Genomic DNA, 19009 nt, shown 5'->3' on the forward strand with positions numbered 1-19009 from the left:
AGGACCAGGCCCGCTACAATAACTTCTACCTATCCTGTGGCAGACAAGCGAAATAGCGTGATTTCCGAGGTGGTGACAGTGCCTTAAACTACGGTAAGTGTGTCTACTGCTTCCCTCTAGCAAGTGGACGGCTGCTTGGCCAGTTATGTGCACATATGGGAGACAATCACTAGCGATGCTTGGGTGTTGCAAACTGTGCAAGGATTTCGCATAGATTTCTGCAGCTCTCCGCGCTAGTGGGCAAGACCCGGACCCATTCAGTCTTCACAGAAAGATCTAGAGCTTATCGATGCAGAGTTGGCCTCCCTCCTCAAGAAAAGGGCTATCCGCCCCACGACGCTGCATCCACAAGGTTTTTTTAGCAATACATTTTTGGTAGACAAGGCGAATGGAGGGGAACACCCGGTGTTGAACCTGCACGGGTTCAACAAGTCTTTGGTTAAACTCCACTTCAAAATGGAGGAGATTCACCTCTTGAGGACCTCAAAGATATGTATTTGGCCATACCGATTTTTCCATCACACAGGAGGTTCCTGTGGTTTCTTTGGCGCCAGCAGGTATATCATTTCACCACTCTCTTTTGGGCTTTCCTCCGCTCCGTGGTGTTTCACGAAGGTGCTCAGGCTGGTTGTGGAACACCTCAGAGCGCGGGGAACAGGCCTCATGCTTTATCTCAACGACATGCTTCTGTTGGCACAGGATCCACAGCAGTTGCAGTTAGAAGGGGTTGGCTTTGTCATCAACGTCAAAAAATCCCAGCTGGTCCCGGCTCAAAAGGCCACTTTCTTGGGGTTTGTTATAGACTCCATCAAGGCTACTCTCAGCCTGCCTTCGAGAAAGATGTCCAAAATCCGACACGAGCTTCGTAGGACGCTTGTCAAGCAGAGAGTACCTTCCAGGCAGATTGACCGACTAGTGGGGCTATTGTCGGCCTCCATTCAGGCCATTTTTCCTAGCACGCTGCTTTATTGGGCCCTGCAGAGGCTGAAAGCGTTTCATTTGGGGAAAGCACTTCCGTACTACTTCCAGATTCGCTGGTGGCTTACGCACATGGAGGCGTGGAATGGCGAGCCATATTTGGCTCCACTCCAGACCTGGTGATCGAGTACGACGCTAGCAGATCCGGTTTGGGTACCAGCAGTGGAGATTTCGCCACAGGAGGTTCCTGGTCACCACAGGAAGAGACTCCGCATATCAACTGTTTGGAGCTGCTAGTGGGCTCCTGCGCGGTCCGGTGCTGGACCAGGGACAGTATACAATCATGTGTCCTTCTCAAGATGAGCAACATCTCGGTGGTCAGGTACATAAATCACTTTGGCGGCACGCAATCGAAGGTTCTTTCGGACCTGGCAATAGAGTTCTGCCAGTTCTGCCTTGTCCACCAGATTTCGGTGACAGCAGAGTAGCTCACAGGGTGGGAGAATCAGGTGACGGACTGGCACTCTCGACATTTCTGAGACTCCAGTCTTCGGAAATTGCACCTGGATCTCTTTGCATCCAAACTAGCCCATCAGATCTCCAGGTTCTTCAGTCGGAGACTGGATCCTCTGGCGGCGGCTACGGAGGCTTTCCTGCAGGATTAGGCGCAGGAACGGGCCTATGCGTTCCCACCATTTGCAATGATCATGAGGGCTTCAGCTCAGGTCACACAGCAACAAGCAGAGGTGGTTCTCATCACTCCGATTTGGTTTCCGGTTCTACTGGAACTTTCTTGGGATTTTCCAATCAGTCTCCCCCGGTTTCCATAGCTGCTTCTCGATCCGAATCAAGCACCTCATCAGATGGTTCCGGACGGGTCCCTGTACCTGATGGCATGGAGGATTACAGATGTAGATGGTCAATCCCTGGCCTTTCATCATTCGCTGGCAACTTCTTGTCCAAGGCTTGGTCCGATAGCACGGTCAAGAGATACTGATAAGTCTGGAGACGGCGTTCAATTGGTGTGTACAACAGGGTGGTGAGCTCATGTGGGCAGATGTAGTGCAGATCTTGAATCTCCTGGCGGATTTGGCCCAGCAGGGACTGGCCTACCGCTCTATCAACACTTTTCGGTCCATTATTTCAGCAGGTCATGTTCCAGTGGGAGGTGCCCCGGTAGGGGAACATTCATTTGTATGTCATCTCTTGTGAGGGATCAGGTTATCTCTACCTCCAGAGCTGCGGTATTCTGCATTGTGGGACGTGAACAAAGTCTGTAACCTGTTCCTGTCATGGCAACCGAATGATTTCTTATCACAAAAGGAGTTGTCGGCTAAGTTAGCAATGCTCCTCTGTCTCATCTCATGTAGACAAGTTTACAATGGTAGGGCCCTGGACATTATGGGCAGAATGTTTTCCCCAATGGGGCTTTCTTTCATGATCTGCCTGAGAACAAAGAGTCGTACCAGGGTAATAGAGTATCCTGCATTCCCGGATTTTCCTAAATTGTTTGTTGTGCAATGCTTAAAAGCCTACGAGGAGATGTCTTCGGAGCTGACCCCCCAGGAGAGAGGCAACTTTGGATTGCCCTCTGGAAACATCATAAAGCGGTTTCGTCACCCACAATTGCTCGTTGGGTGCGGTGGGTCATGCAGGCGCAGGCATTGCCCTGTGAGGTTTTGGGGCTCATTTGGCTAGAGGAGCTATGGCATCCAAAGCCTTCTCAGTAGGGGCATGTTTGGAGGCCATAATGAATGTAGCGGACTGGTCCTCGGACTCGACCTTTAAGAGGTTCTACTTTAAGCCCAATATTGACATGATCCATTTAGTGGCAAGTAAGCTTTAAACTAGCATAATCCTTAGCCTCCGGTCCTGATATAGAATGAAAAATGTCCTAACTATCGTAACGGAAAGTTTCAATTCTATGAAGGACTCGGAGGCAAGGATTATCCCGTCCACGGAGGTGCTCCGGATGTCCCACCCACAGAGAGTAAGTAGAGTGTTCCTGAAGTATGACAGGTGTTATGTTTGAAAACAGTAATCTGGTTGGTTTCATGCGCAAGCATGCTTGCCTCTGATTTAAATGACAAGCGTTTGACTTTGCTTTCCTTAATGAACAAGTTACTTACCTTCGGTAATGATATATCTGTTAGTGATAGATTCATTACCTTAGAATTACCCCCAGGTGTCAGAATGGAACCGGAAAGTTTGTCAGCAGTACCCCTGCGCTTCGGTAGGCTTTGTCGTGCAGCTCCGCGTACGTCTCTGGCATCAGAGTAGCCAAGATGACGTTGCTGGAGCTACTCAGACGCGCGCTGACGTCACTTCTGTACAGGACTTTCTGCACCAGGAACGCAGAGCCATGCAAGATATTGACCACTGGTGCATTGAAACTAGGGCCCTAAAAGGGATGACTTTAACCCTAGAAATCAGTTTGCAGAATGGGGAGGATGGGTGGGGCGGTAAGGAATCTATCACTAACTAATGTTTCTTACAGATATATCGTAACCGAAGGTAAGTAACTTGTTCATCTGAAAGAAACATGTTAGTGATAGATTCCTTACCTTAGAATAGATACCCCAGCAATACCAACCCCGGTGGTGGGTCTGCGATCTAAGATCACACCAGAAAGTCACAGAGAACAGAACGGCCAAAGAAGCTGTCTCTCTGGACTGGATTGTCAAGGGAATAATACTTGGTAAAAGTGTGCAGCGAGGCCCACGTAGCTGCCTGACAGATGTCTTGCAGGGGGACACCACGTCCTAATGCAGTAGTAGCTGCCCTCGCCCGGGTAGAATGGGCGTGCAACCCCATTGGAGGTTCCTTTTTAGCCAGAGAATAACAGGCTGTGATACACAAGATGACCCATCGGGAGATAGTACTCGTGTGTACAGCCTGACCTTTCTTGGCACCTACATAACCAAAAAAGAGCTGGTCATTCACCTGGAACTGTTGTGTGAGATTCAGATAAAATGAGAGCGTACGTTTTGAGTCCAGACAGTGGAGCCTCTATTCCTCTCTGGAAGGGTGCGGAGGCAGAAAGAAAGTGGGCAAGGTGATAGTTTTCCCGATGTGGAAGGCAGAAACAACCTTCGGCAAGAAGGAAGGACAAGTGCGCGCACAACCTTGTCCGGATGAACAGACAGAAAAGGAGGCTTACAGAAAAGGAGGCTTACCGGAAAGAGCCAGGAGCTCACTCACGCGCCTAGCTGAGGTGTTGGCAACCAGGAAAGCAGTCTTCAAAGTCAATAAACGAAGAGGACAGTTGTGAAGCGGCTCAAAAGGATGCAACATCAGATAAGTAAGAACCAGTTTCAAGTCCCACTGCGTCATTACAAACGGAATAGGAGGGAAAAGGTGAGTAATGCCTTTGAGAAATGTATTAACAACAGGGGACTTGAATAGAGAGGGCTGATCAGGAAGCCTGAGAAAGGCTGAAATCACATAAAGGTAGACCTTAATAGTGCCCAGAGCAGAGTGTCGCTGGGCCAGAGAAATAAGGAACAAAAAGGACTTCTGAAAGAGGGGCAGAAAGGGGATGTACAGCCTTTGCTGTGCACCATGCCACAAAGTTGTTCCACCTGCAGGCTTATACCGATTTAGTGGATGGACGCCTGGCTGCCAGAAGGATATCACAGACTTCAGGAGACAAGTCAAATGGAATCAGCTGAAGCCGCTCAATCTTCACGCATGTAGGTGGAGGATGGACAGGTTTGTCCCCTGTTGCTGCAACAGAAGATCCTCCCGAAGAGGTAGACGGATTCGGAAACCCACGCTCATACTGAGTAGCTCGGGATACCAAACTCTTCGAGCTCAGTCCAGGGCCACAAGAACGGCTTGGGCCAGGTCACGCCTGATCTTCTTCAGTGGTATAGGAGGAAATGCGTACAACAGACCGCAACTCCACTTGTGACGAAAAACGTCGCCGAGTGAGTGCCGCCTTGGAAATTCCAATGCGCAGAACTGATGAAAGAGACCTTGCACCACCTCCGAGTGAAGATGCCATGCGTCCTCCAAATCCTCTTCCCAGTCCGGGTCTAACTTGCATTGAGCTGCGAGAGGGTCTTCAGACCCCTCCCAGTCCTCCACGTCCTCCCCAACCTGCCGGGCAGGCGGAAAAGAGGGAGGCAGATGGAGAAAGGGATAGAAATTCCCCATCGGCGTCGGAATTGGAGTTGATCGACACCGGTCTGGTGCAGTTTCCATGTCTGGGTGGAAGCAGGGGACGGCGTCGACCAAGGAGCAGGCGACGCTGGTGGCGGTGCCATAGACATCTATGTCGGTCGTATGAGGCCACCTGACATCGGCTGGGATTCATACATGGATCCATGGGGGTCTCGCAGCGTGGAGACTGGAGTCGTCGACGACGTCGGGCCGGAGCCGGTGACAAAGAGGAGCGAGGACCTGTGGGGCCCGAAGGCGTGCCCGCGGGTCCCGACGGCCCAAAAAGGCGGGCCATGGGCGACAAAGTCCTGCAGCTGGGCCAGAGTCGCTGACGGTCCCGGGAAGGGCGGGTAGGCCGTCAGCAACTGCGCAGGCACCGCCAGAGCCACGGGGGTGAAACCACTCACACCCTCAGCCATGTCGCGCGACAGGCTAGACGAAGAGTGACAACGCTTCTTCCACTTCTTGTGCTTCACCTTTCCTGACTCCTAGTGCGAAGACTTTGTCAAATGATGGTGGTGGTGGTGGCTCTGCGACCGGTCCCTCGACCTCCCATGGCACCGGGACCTTGAACAGCACAGAGCCGACTCCCAGGCCTCTAGCAACTTTCGGGACAGCTCCCGCAAAGTTTTGGGGCATGACTCGGATTCATGGTCGCGCCCCAGGCAGTAGAGACACTTACGGTGCGGGTCCGTCACCGACATCGTGAGGGGACAAGCCGCGCAACACTTAAAACAGGGCATCCCTATACACCAGGAGTCAAATACTCAAAAAACAGACAAAAAGTCCCAAAAATAACTGTCAAAAATTGACTGGGGGTACCACTCTCTCGGGATCTGAGCTTGGTTGTATGGAAAAAGAAAGAACTGATATCAGCATGCATGGGCGCGTCTAAGTAACTCCAGCGACGTCATCTCGGCAAGTACCATGCCAGCGACGTACGCGGAGCCGCACAACGACGCCTACCGATGCGCAGGGGTACTGCTGACGAAAACTTTCCGGATTCAGTCTCGGAGTCTGGGGGTAATTCGAAGGTAAGGAATCTATTACTAACGTGTTTCTTTCAGATTGGCATATTTGCGGTACTGATCCTACTTCTTTGATTCCGGTAGGGGAATTGGGGAAACAGGAGTGGTAGGAGAAGACAAATGGCATAACTCAGGTGACGAAAAAGGAGGACCTGGACACTGAGAAAAGGCTATATGCTGCATCCTGGCTCCTGATTGGTCAAGGACTGCACTTTGTTATCTGTTCTTGGTTTCTTCCAATGTCCCTGGTGTTCTGGGAAATGTGTTTTTTGTTGGTTTAAAATGGCTGCAGAAAATAAAAGTATAGAAAGTAAAGCACAATCCTCGCCTCCGAGTCATAAATAGAATTGAAACTTTCTTTTACGATAGCTAGGACATTTTTCATAATATTGACTCCTTTGCCCACTTCATTTTCATCCCTTCTCCGGTCTTCTAATTTACCGACCTCCAGGAGCATTAGGCCACTTCATCTCTAACCTCGTTGACCTAGTTGCCAATTCAGCGCTTACTTCTGCCAACTTTACTGTGCTAGGCGACTTGAATATACACTTAGACAACTCTCTTGACCTCTCAGTCAATCTTCTGCTGAGCCTTCAAGCGATTGACTTGGTACAAAAAGGGTTTTCTCCTACACATAATAAAGGCCATCTTTTAGACCATGTGTTTAGTAATCTCAAAAGCCTGGCCATGAAACGCCCATGCCCCTTCCCTGGACAGACCATTAGTTAATACCTTTGACTTGGGTAACTGGAGATCTCCATCTGCCTAAGAACCCAAAAAACAGTGGGGTAGAAAGTGGTCCAAACTCTCCCCTAATCAATGGAAAAGTGTTCTTGCTGACCTTAAATCCACGAAGGTATCTAATCCCAATGTGGACAGCAGTAATTTCAATAATTGGATTCAAAACTCCCTTGACTTAGTTCTCCCTCAGGAATCCATTCATTGCATAAAGAGGCAAAAAGTCGCCCCATGGTTCACATCCAAATTGAGGGACCTAAAACAATCCTGTCGCAGGCTCGAGAGGAGTTGGAGACAAACCCTCTCTCATAGCAGAAAGTTAGAATACAGGATAGCAATTAGGCTATACAAAACCGAATTCAAAGCGGCACAAGCTCTCTTCTATGAGACAAAAATTAATACAGCTGCCAACTCACCAAAGGAAATCTTTCAGATAGCAAAATCATTAATCACTCCTCCTCAAAAACCCAGTACCACTAGAAGGAGCACTTGCACGAACAAGCAACCTTCTTTTACCAGAAGATTCAAACTATTTATGCCTCTTTTGCCCCCAATAACTCTGAGCCAGGTGCAGCTGCAACAGTTGGCTCTAGCCTCCTGTCCACCTGCATGCTGAAACAATTTACTCTCATAGACATTGCCTCTCTGGATAAAATAATCTCCAAAGTCACTTCAGGCTCCCCCACTAATCCAGCCCCTGCACAATATCTCATTTCGGTCATTGACTCGATTCATCCAGCAATCCTCGATGTCCTTAACACCTCGATCACCTCGGGCGTAGTTCCCACATCATGGAAATGTGCAATGGTCAGGGCCATTTTGAAGAAACCCAATTTGGACCAATCCAATCTATCCAACTACCGCCCCATCTCCCTCCTGCCATGGATGAGCAAATTGGTTGAGAAGCACATTAATAACATCCTAGTTGAGTATCTAGAATCCAACAACTTGCTGTGTACTTCTCCGACGGGCTTCCGTCCCCAACATGGGACTGAGACGGCCCTGCTGGCAGTGACAGAGGAGACGAGGAGTTTGCTGGACCAGGGAGGGAAAGCAGCTATCATTTTGTTAGATCTCAGCGCTGCGTTCGACACAGTCAATCATGCCATTCTAGTCCATCGACTTAGTGGCATGGGAGTGTCGGGCGCAGCACTGACATGGCTTGTCTCCTTTCTTGACGAGCGCTTCTTTCGGGTTTTTGAGGGAGAGGTTGTTTCCACCAAGCTACCACTCAGCTGTGGGGTTCCTCAGGGCTCTGCCCTCAGCCCCACGCTTTTTAATATCTATGAGACCTCTGGCAGGGCTAGTCCATCCATTTGGCATTAAAATCATCACCTATGCAGACGACACTCAGCTTGTGGTTTCACTAAATCAAGCTGAGGGGTCCTCTAGCACTTTGGGTCCCTGCCTAGAGGAAGTAACCAGGTGGATGGAACTCTCCTGTCTCAGACTAAACGGGGAAAAAACAGAAATCCCAATCTGTCTGAGACCCCCCCCCCCCCCCCCCCCCCCAAAGACACAGATAAAGAGCCTGGGCATTTGGCTGGACGGCTCCCTCGATTTCACTTTTCAGGCCACCAAAACCTCATCTACCTGCTACGGTTTGATGAGAATGCTCCGAAAGATTCTCCCCCTACTTCCCTTCCAGGCAAGGAGAATCATGGTCCAGGCCCTGATAGTCTCTCGCCTGGACAATGGTAATGCTCTCTATTTGGGAGCCCCCCTGGCTGCAATTAACAAACTTCGGGTAACCCAGAACTGTGCAGCTCGACTGCTTTACCAAATTCCACGCTGGCAGTGTGCTAAACCTGTTTTGAGGAAACTACATTGGCTCCCTATCGCAGCCAGGATACAGTTCAAAGCCATGTGTCTGACCCAGAAAGCTACATGGAGGACCGGTCCAGCTATAATGCATCCTTTAGTCACTCCCTATCTTCCCCACAGAACTTTGCGCTCTAGCTCACGACATTTGGCCACCTCCAATAAGATAAACAAGGCCCGCTGGGGTGGCAGTTCGTTCTCATTCAATGCCGCAGAAATCTGGAATTCCCTTCTCCTTACCCTTAGAGAAAATAGTAATCTGTTGGCATTTAGAAAGCTCCTAAAAACTCATCTGTTCGTAACCATCTGCTAGCACCTTGCCCTGTTGTTTTTCCGATTCTAGGCCTCAGGGTAGTGTATGCGCTATATAAATAGAATTTCAATTCAATTCAATTCGATTGGGGAGAAAAGATTCCTAGATCTGCATTGTGCAGCAACTTAGATCGTAGTTGTCAAGTTCAGCATAAACAGATGGCATTCTGCCCAAATATGGTCCACTCAGGCAAAAGCCTTGATTGGGGATTCATGATTTACTCTGAAATATAATTAGAATCAGGACTTTTGTGCAGATAGCAAGCCAACTCAAAGTTAGAAGCTCAGTCGAAGAAGCTTTGGAATTTACAGATGTTTTGTGGAGGCGACGCTTCAGGGTCAGGCTTTGAGACCCCTTCATCTGGAGCCAAGGGGTCACTCCCACTCATCCCGGACGAGATTTTGGTTGATCTTCCGCAGGAGTGGTGCAAATAAAGTTATCCACCTGATGAAGAGGCAGGTGGTTGCAGAGACTTAAGCACATCAATTGGTCATGCGGATGAGGATGTGGACAAGAAGAAGTCGATGATCCTGTTTGAGACTCTTGTGCTAACAAAGCCTCAATCACTTGCTTAAGTGAGTCCAGAAAATCAGCAGTGATGCGTCCCTAGTGAGGCATTCTAAGTGGGAGGGCTTATTATGTGCCCTTACGGAGAAATGCTGAGTATTTCGTAGATTGATGTTAATGATCCGAATGTAAAGGGGAATTCAATTTTAAGCAAGTCAAGATTTTCAATAGTTTTCCGTAAAAAGAACCATAACAAGTTGCTTTCTTTTGTTGGAGGAATGTGGTACTTTTCCCCTGGGTGAGAAGCTCTTGGTGGTATTACATTTCAAGGCAAACTGAGTATGCTCTGTCCTTCAATGTTTTCAATGAAAAATTAGGAGAATTCTTGCAATTCTGTGGTTTGTGATAAGGTGACACTGCAGATCATCTGCATAGTTCTTTTCATGGCCAGATGTTGAACATGGTTTAAATAAACTCTTCTTATTCTTGCTGGGAGTATATGCCATTGTGAAAGAAACATCTCTGTCCCACTAACGGGAGACTATGATATCCAAGCTTCTTACCCTATAAATCTGCAGAAATAAATCTTCACACAGAAGCCCTGGGGATTATAGTAATGGACGTCTCACAGGGAGTGGAGATTAAACCTCTCTGCTAGAATTCAGGTTTTACAAAGAAACATATGCACACATGATCGTGTGAAAAACACAACACAATCACATACACAACACAAATGCACATGTGACAGGAAATAATTCACGCATTTTACTCTATTAAAGATTCAGTCCTGCAGAACTATATTAATACATTATAAATAAAATTTATTAACAGAGGACATCTGAAAAATAAGGCTAAAGTAGTATTTTAGGAAGAAAGGGGACTACAAGCAACTAGGAATTGCTAATTAAGTAAATAACAGGGTGATTCAGTGACACATGGAAGGTGCCAGTTCTCAAGTATACCTCCTCACCTGTCTCCATTTCTTAGTCTCCGGAGTATAGAACTCCAGCCCCAGAAGTCCAGCCCGCACCATGTTCAGCCAGTTCACGTAGATTATGTCTTCAGCCGCAACTCCCTCCAAGCCAAAAATTCTATTGAAAACAATTAATAAAGTAGGGAGGTTAAGAATGGGAGTTGTGCTTGCATGGGAGAAGAGAAAGGAGATGATTACTTAGCAAAGATTTCAAAAGTGATTGCCCTTCCTTGAAATGGAAATGAACTGCTGCCGAAGGTGGTAACAGTGATTTCTGGATTGAAGAAGTAGGTGAAAATATAGAACTTCTTATCAGGACACAACACTATCTACAAATACTTGCAATTTTATCAATAACTCATTGTCATATATAAGAATCGCTTTTTTCTTATTAACATTCTTATGGCCCCACCGGCATCTATACAAAAGAACCACATCTATAAAAGCCATCAAACTTTGGACGTCAGCAAACTAAACAAAACAAGAACATACTAATATAAAGTGCTCTGCACATACATCCGAAGCACCCTAAATTCAATACCAGACTCTCTAAACACGTCCCAAAAAACTGGACATACTCATTAGAATGTCACAAGTGGAATTTTGCTTACTTTAAAACGACCTTGTTAAAACACAGATAAAGTCCAACACACTCTGCTCGACATTCTTCATATGGAGAAGCAATGGTGGAGAACTTGCTGTCCCATGTCTCATTCCCTTTATACCATGTCCGAATCTACAGAGCAATAGAGAAAAGGAGAAAATAACTGAAAGAAAATACAAATAAAGAAAGATGGCATACAAAAGCAATGGATCTAAAAGCAACACTTTAAGTTCAAATATGATGCGAAACCAGAACAAAAAGATGATGATGAAGGGAAGAGTAAAAAAAAAAAAAAACAACTGCATAGAAATGTAAGAAGAAAACACACTAAAAGTGAGAAACTACTGACCTCAGCAATACTAACAGTGGCAAGCAAATGGAGATGAAAGAGCAGGAAAAGAGATATCAAGGGCATCTGAATGATCCTCAGCCCTGGCAAAGTAAGATCCGGATGACAGTGCTCACTTTAGACCTGGCCTGCCCCTCTAGCATGTTAACAGGCCCATGAGTAATTAGGAACTGATTAAGACCTCTGAGGCACTGTGAATGTATTGAGAAATAGACTATTACCTTTGAGAATTCTGTAAGAGCATCACAGGTGTACACCGTAAAAGAGTTTGTCCACCAAGATCTTATTAGTTACTATCCACCATTCCACATTTTCCCTACCCAACCATAAAGGGTGGGGACTCCATGGCTTTTTTGCAGTAAAATGTGAGCCTGACCCTTATAGTACTGACCTAACAGGGTGAAAATACTGCTGTCTTGTAGGGTGCGAGTTGATTTAGACAACAGATGCATTTATCCACTGAGTTATCCTACAGCTGCACTCCCTTTAGAAAATAAATTAACTTGTGCTTCTTATCTGATCAGTCCGGGCTTGGCTGTGTTCTACAGTGACCCAAGTGTGACTCATAAAAAGCATGTGACCCGTCGCTGCCACCAGCAGTTGTTTCTTGCCGACAAGTAAACACAACCCTCTCTAGGAAAATGAACAACGCCACCAATCAAATGGGCAGCGGTGCATGCTTATGGTGTCTGCCAAGAAGCGTCTACAAATGCCGATTCCACACTCCAGGAAATGTTGCTGGTGAGCAGAGGTCTGGGGAACCAGCTATGAGCAAAAGACACACCGAAATAAAAGCAGACACACAACGAGTAGGTGTTACCTAACCAGGATTCAATCAAATCAAAATAAGCAAAAAACAGAAGTTTTGGAAAGCCAATAGATGAATTCCATTCAAAACACTACTGCAGTAGAAACAAAAACAAAAAAAGACTATATATAGAATTTGAGTTAAATAATTAAATGAGCAGCAATTCAGTGTATTTCTGCACTGTGGAATGGTTCAGCGTGCACTGTATTGTACGAGTTACTTACCTTCGGTAACAATGTATCTGGTAGAGAAGATCCTAGCCGTAGAATTACCCCCAGGCGTAAGACTGGATCCGGAAAACTTTTTGCCACAGCATCCCTTCGCGCCTGGGGGACGGCATCACGTGACTCCGCCCAGGCGTCGTCTGCGTACGTGACATCAGCGAGGTCACATAAGACCCACCCCGGCGCGCAAACGGCAGTTTTTTTTTTTTTGATTTTTTTTTTGATTAACTTTATACTTTATTGCTTATACAATTGGCACACAGCTTTATACAGCCTACAACCCTGAGGCCGGCAGCAGACCACACCATCACAGTACGTCCATCCATGAAAGGTTTACACAGCCTGCATGCCAGCATCCCGGGGGCCTGGCGGCAATGAAAGCAAAGAACTTGAGTGCATAATACCGTACTGCCCTGGGCCAGATCGCAGCCATCCCTCCCTTGCGTTATAAAGTGTGTCCGTGATGTGCAAACCACCACCGGCCCCCGCCGATGTTGTTGACCAGGTACAGTGGAACTTCCGGGTTTGTAGGCCAAAAGGTAGCGCAACTTAAAGAAAACTGTGCGAAATACCCACCCCACAACAAAACACCCTCCCTCTCCCCAGTTGAACCCCCCCACCCAAAGTGTGCCAGACTCCTCAGCGTGTGTCGCGATGGACATCTCGTCCGTACTCCTGTTGTATCAGTCCTCGTGATCCTCCCAGCAGTTTGAGCCCAGAGTAGGGCCCAGGCCCCAGTCCACACCACCTCCATCCGGAATCACACCCCCCTCCCCCAGCACATCCAGATCTGGTCCTCTCCTTATAACCCCGGGCCCCCTACATGTTAAACCTCCCCCTGTATGTCAGTGGCCTCCTCAATCCAGTGCGCTGTCGCACTCCGGGTGCCCCGTCTCCCCTTCCTGAGCATCACCTTCCTCTGTGCCCTCAGGTTCAGTTCCAGAGCCCGTGTCATCTTTGGCATCCAGATAGGCCCTATACAGCCCCCAGAAGTTCTTGGGGCGGCTCTTGGGGGGAAGCAATTCGTTATAGGCCATCGACTGCGTGTTGCAGTACAGCAGAGCAGCTTCCCATCTCTTCTTCGTCGGTAGAGGCCCTCTCATCCAGCATAGGGCTACGGTACGTTTGGCAGTCAGCAGAGCAATGTCCGCCAGCTTACGCATCGCCACCGGGAGATTTTTGGAGTAACCCAGCAACGCAATGGCAGGGTCGGGCTGAAGGTCAATGCCCAGGATCAGGCCTAACTCCGTGAATACCTCCGTCCAGAACCTGTAGATACCGGGGCAGGACCAGGCCATGTGCATGAAGTCCGCGTCGGGGAAGCGGCAGCGTTCACATTCCGCGGACCCCCTCAAGCCATACCTATGGAGTCTCTTCGGGGTGTAGTAGACCCGCTGTAAGTATTTAAAGTGTATCAATCTATGTCTGCTGTTCAATGATATTTTCCTGGTGTTGGTGCAGCAATAGCCCCACATCTCGTCAGAGATCTGCGTTTGGAGATCAGTCTGCCAGGCAAACGCCAGTTTTCTTCAGAGAACTTTTCCACGCCACAACGCTGAGCCATCAGACAAACTGTGGGAGCATTGAAACAGTGTGCGAAAGAGCAGTAAAGGTGGAGAAAAGATGATGGTGACGAACACCACCCCCGAGGCAAGGAACATATGCAAGATGAGATGACAACATGTACCAGGAGTATAACCCCAACCAAGAACAGAGTGTGACAACCCCACAATGAACAAGGGCAAGGCACGACCAGATGACCCCAATCCAGAGGTTAGCAAAGGGGCCAGGACCCTAGTAACAAAGAGGGAGGGAGGGGAGGGACGAGAGTAAAGGCAAGCCTCAACCCCAGAGCAACCAGAGCAGAGGGGCACAGGAGTACCTATAGACCCAGCCTCCAAGCTTAAAGAGGAGGAAAGGAACAAGACAAATCCTCCTGTCAAAAGAACGAAAGAATGCACCCACAGAAGACATAGCCACCCACCAGAAGGCGAGTGCAGAAGCCAAAGGTCCTCGCAGAACGAGGAGGAAGGGCAGGCCGTGAAGGAATCTGCGGCTAGAATCGTCTCTACCAGATACAGCGTTACCAAAGGAAAGTGACTCGTACATCTGATAGAGACTTCTAGCCGCAGATTCCTTAACGTAGAATAGATAACCTAGCCATACCCCCGGGGAAGGAGGGTTTGCGAAGGACCCCACTAGCCTGGACATAACAGAGGGTCCCACAGGTGACCAGTCCAACGGACAGGGCGAGGAGCCCCATCCTCCCAGGCAAGGGGAAACCCCACAAGCAGAACACCACCGACCCCAAGATGGGTGTGGGAGCAAGAAAAGAAGAAAGAGGAAGCACGTTCGCACACAGAGGACTGGGCAGGCAGCGTCTGGAAGACTGGGCAGGCAGCGCCTGAAAGGAGGAGGAACACAAAACCATCTCAGTCCCAGGACAGGGAACATGAAGGCAAAGAAGAGCCCGGACACACCTCAGCGAGGGGTCCGCGCACATGACCTAAAGAAGCAGAACCATTGCCACGACGCCAGGCCGCAGACAGCAGATCAGGCCTGGCAAGCAGCGCAGCGACCCCAGAGAAGACACCCTAGGGCACCATCAAGGCATTGCAATCCAGCAAAAGGGAATTGCTCCTGCAACGTACATGAACACCATGGAGAGCAGAAGCCTGAAGGAGACTACCACTCCCCAGCACAGCATGAACTATATAACAGCAACCACTACCCCACATAGAGTAAGTTAAGTCCCAAGACATGGGAACCCTCTTTGAAAGAAACTTCGCAGCAGAGGACAACAGAAAGAGCCACAGGGCAAAAACTATGCAGAAGGCTTGTCAAGCAGCCCAAGAGAAAAACAGGAGGCCTAATCTCAGGACCAACATTGCGCAGATAACCCAAAGCAAAAACACACAGTGAAGGGCCGTCCAGCAGCCAACAGAACCACAGTCTCAACAGGGAGGACTCGAGTGGCCACAAAGCACACAGAACTACAACTACGAGGGCATGGACATGGGAACCCTCTTAGAAAGAAACTTCGCAGCAGAGGACAACAGAAAGAGCCACAGGGCAAAAACTACGCAGAAGGCTTGTCAAGCAGCCCAAGAGAAAAACAGGAGGCCTAATCTCAGGACCAACATTGCGCAGATAACCCAAAGCAAAAACACACAGTGAAGGGCCGTCCAGCAGCCAACAGAACCACAGTCTCAACAGGGAGGACTCGAGTGGCCACAAAGCACACAGAACTACAACTACGAGGGTGACTCGCCCAGATGAGGGGTTGAGTAATATCTAGATTGGACGTCCAAACTTGATCTAGGACATGTCCTTTAACATGTGTAGTGGACTGTATATGTTGAATGCAGTTCATGCCGGATAGAAGGTCAGTGAAGTCAGAGGAGCTAGAGCTCTCCCTTACATCTGTGGGCCAGTAATTAAAATCACCGATGATCAATATTTTTGAGTTATTAATTATTAGTTGGGATAGCATATCGCAGAACAGAGAGGGGAAACCAGGCATATGTTGTGGAGGACGGTAGACAAGGACACAAATAAGAGGGGACAGGGAAGATTCAAGTTTTAAGATGAGGCAGTCAACTGAGGGTATACTAGCAGCGTTTAAGGCAGAGAAACTGAGTGAGTTTTGGATGATAGCTGCGACCCCACCTCCCGCCTTCCCAGAGGATCTGTTGGCTTGGAGAATGTAGTACCACTGCCACAAGAATGCCGACTCCGCAGTGAGCCATGTGTAGTAATGAATGTCCACACGTTATAGAGTTAGGAACATTTATTCAGTCCAATTCAACATAGGTGCCCCCAGCTTGACAGGTTAGCTCTCTCTCAAACATTCTATTGCTGCCTTCCAGTGACAGCAAGGGCGATACCAAGTGGGAAGGAGGAAGGGGGGGGGGAAACAGGAAGGGGAGAAAAGGACCGAGCGGTAGATTACAACACATCATCCTCCCTAGGGAGACAAGGTAGGTTGGGGAAGAGGGGGGCATGAAACAAAAGAAGAGTAGGAGCCGAGTGGAGAAAAGGGAAAGAGCGGGGGAGAGGGAGAGAGAGAGGGAGAGAGAGAGAGAGAAAAGAACAGGTGAACGCCGGAGGGGGAGGAAACAACATAAGCGAAAGAAACACAACACCGAGTCTTGAACAGAAGACTCTAACCCAGGTTCAACACCGGGGTTGACCTGAAAGGAGAAGCATGTCCTCTACCAAGGAGGGCTGAGTGCCCCTAAATTCATGTTATACTGTCATGCCAGGACAGGTTGTTTGTCAACGTCACACATCTCCTTCCATAGGGAAAGAAGGAATAAAAATAAAAACGCAAGTAACAGTTGTAACCTGAGATTCTAGTACTACACGAGTCTGTTCTTACAGCGGCCACGTTGTCACGGGTGAATGGTTACATTCCCCATTGCCATGGTCTGCGTTTAGTTCACACACAGACGGATGGTTCTCACCACTTCCCTGTTCACCCGTGGTGTTGCTGTACATAAGTGCGTCTGTGCCGTGATGGCCAATACCCCGTTCTGTCCCCTTCCAAACGATGATGGATGGACTTAACAAGAGGAGTAGATTGAGTCTACTAAAAACTTAAACTGTGCTCCACCACAATTCCTTTATGCAGCAAGTCATTAACAAAGTATACATCATGGTGTGGGTTTTGTATGGGTTCGGGGGCCTTCTTATACCCTTCCGCTACCTCCTCAAGTGCCTCCAGCCCCAACCCCCGCTTAGTTATTGTGCTCAAATCCACTATTACTCGTGCCATTCCTCCATCCTGGTGAGAGACAACAATGTTAGTATTCTTTTTCTTGGGATATTTCCTGGACCATATTATGCTGCTTCTAATCCTGCTCATCCGACCGGTTTCCTTCTCATCGTCATCATCTGCGTTAGGTCTAATGTCAGTTCTCTTGTTGCACTCTGTACCAGAGCCACTTGTAAATCCTTCAGTACTTGCCTCCTCAATGACCAGTCTTTCTTCCGATCCCATCAAATGAGTTCCACATGGGAATGTGGCTGAGTCTTCTGTGTCTCTGAATACATATTCCCTCCAGCCTTCTATACGCGTTCTGTTCTTTCCTCCCGGAACTTTGGGACTCGGACATAGTACGTTTCTGTGTGCCTCTTCACTTTCCTTCTCAGACACTTCACTATATAACCAATCCAAGTACTCTCCTTGCTCGTTATACTTTGACTCAGACACTGACCATTATCTCCTTCCAGGTCAATGTCATCAACATATTTCTTCCTTGTCACAGGTTTGGATTCGACTAGTGCCGTAGAGCTCCACGCTTTCTCACCTTTGCAGCGGGTGGACTTACAAAGGTCCTCTTCAACGCTCGTGGATTGTGTAACCACACATGTTCCCCTACAGTCAAATACCCTTTTTCCCACAACATCACACACTCTGTATTTTTCCTTGAAATTTTTTCATATGTTGTCTTCAACATCCTTACCCAAGAATGTATTTTTTTTATTTTTTATTTTGTCAATTGCTGCTTCTTTTAACCCCTCATTCCTCCAATCCTCTTTTGTCCCTTCAACATTCCCCATAGATGATGGCATTTTCCCCTCAACTTCTCCAACTTGGTGATTTGCCTACTGTAGTTTATTGCCAGCCAACTCATGGGTTCTGAACTTTTAGGATTAAGCGTTATTCTGAATTTCATTTACTCATCCCCACCCAGTACCGCAAACTCTTCTTCTGAAATATAAACTTTACTCCAAGTACTTCCCTTCATGTAACTCAATTCAATCTCTCTACCTCCACTCAAGATAATGTTTTCACCCATGTAAGTTTCCATGGACGTGTCTGCTTCTTCAAATACATTTCTTAGTGTTATTGACAATTTACTTCTCCATATACTTTTGCCTATTACTGTACTATGTGACCTTGAGTTAGCGATAAAGTCAATAACTTCTCCACCTATCTTGATGGTATACACCTGTTCAGTTCCACTTTTGTTCACCTCCATTTTGTTATCCCCATCTTCTCTGTATATCTTATTCCATTGTGCATTGGCACTCCTTACTAGTTTATAATGTTCACCTAAAACATGCATGACTTTCTCAAATACGTTCCGGTCTGTTCCTTTATTGATTCTCTTTTCTATGCTATCGTACACTTTCCGTCCTCCAGCACCTACACTTTGTAACAATATTTCCACCTTTTCCTCTGGTTTTAATGGTTCTTCCTCCTTGTCACAAATGGATATATAATTGTAAAAATATTCTTTCCACTCTTCCCATTCTGCGATATTTTTACCATCTTCTTTCATAAATGGCTCTGCTGGCGTCAAATTATACCTTATGTTTTTCCCATGTTAATTTTGCACTCACTTCCCTTCAATTCACCGGTACAGTTACTTCTTTCTGTATATGTGTACCAAACTCCATAGAAAATTACACTTTTCCTTGTACTTTTTTTTTTTTTTTTTTTACTTAAAAAGGATACTGTCTAAGTGCTCTACCAACAAACGGAACTCCACAGGTTGTTGTCATGCGGCACGCTATATGTGATGCTCCATTTCTGATATTCCACTATACCAAA

The 19009-nt window shown here is 47.6% G+C and overlaps 1 protein-coding gene across 3 annotated transcripts in view; it reads right to left on the minus strand.

Moving 5' to 3' along the window:
• DPP3 (dipeptidyl peptidase 3) overlaps positions 1 to 19009 on the minus strand; it is a 559762-nt gene that overhangs the window by 130156 nt on the left and 410597 nt on the right. For all 3 annotated transcript variants that reach the window (XM_086938513.1, XM_086938514.1, XM_086938515.1), the window contains exons 14-15: positions 11074 to 11198; positions 10460 to 10580 (exon numbers count right to left, since the gene is read on the minus strand). In XM_086938513.1, the coding sequence (XP_086794639.1) occupies positions 10460 to 10580; positions 11074 to 11198 (246 nt within the window). The remainder of the gene's footprint in view (positions 1 to 10459; positions 10581 to 11073; positions 11199 to 19009) is intronic.

Source organism: Lissotriton vulgaris, chromosome 9, assembly GCF_964263255.1.
Source record: "Lissotriton vulgaris chromosome 9, aLisVul1.2, whole genome shotgun sequence".
Classification (NCBI taxonomy): Eukaryota; Metazoa; Chordata; class Amphibia; order Caudata; family Salamandridae; genus Lissotriton; species Lissotriton vulgaris.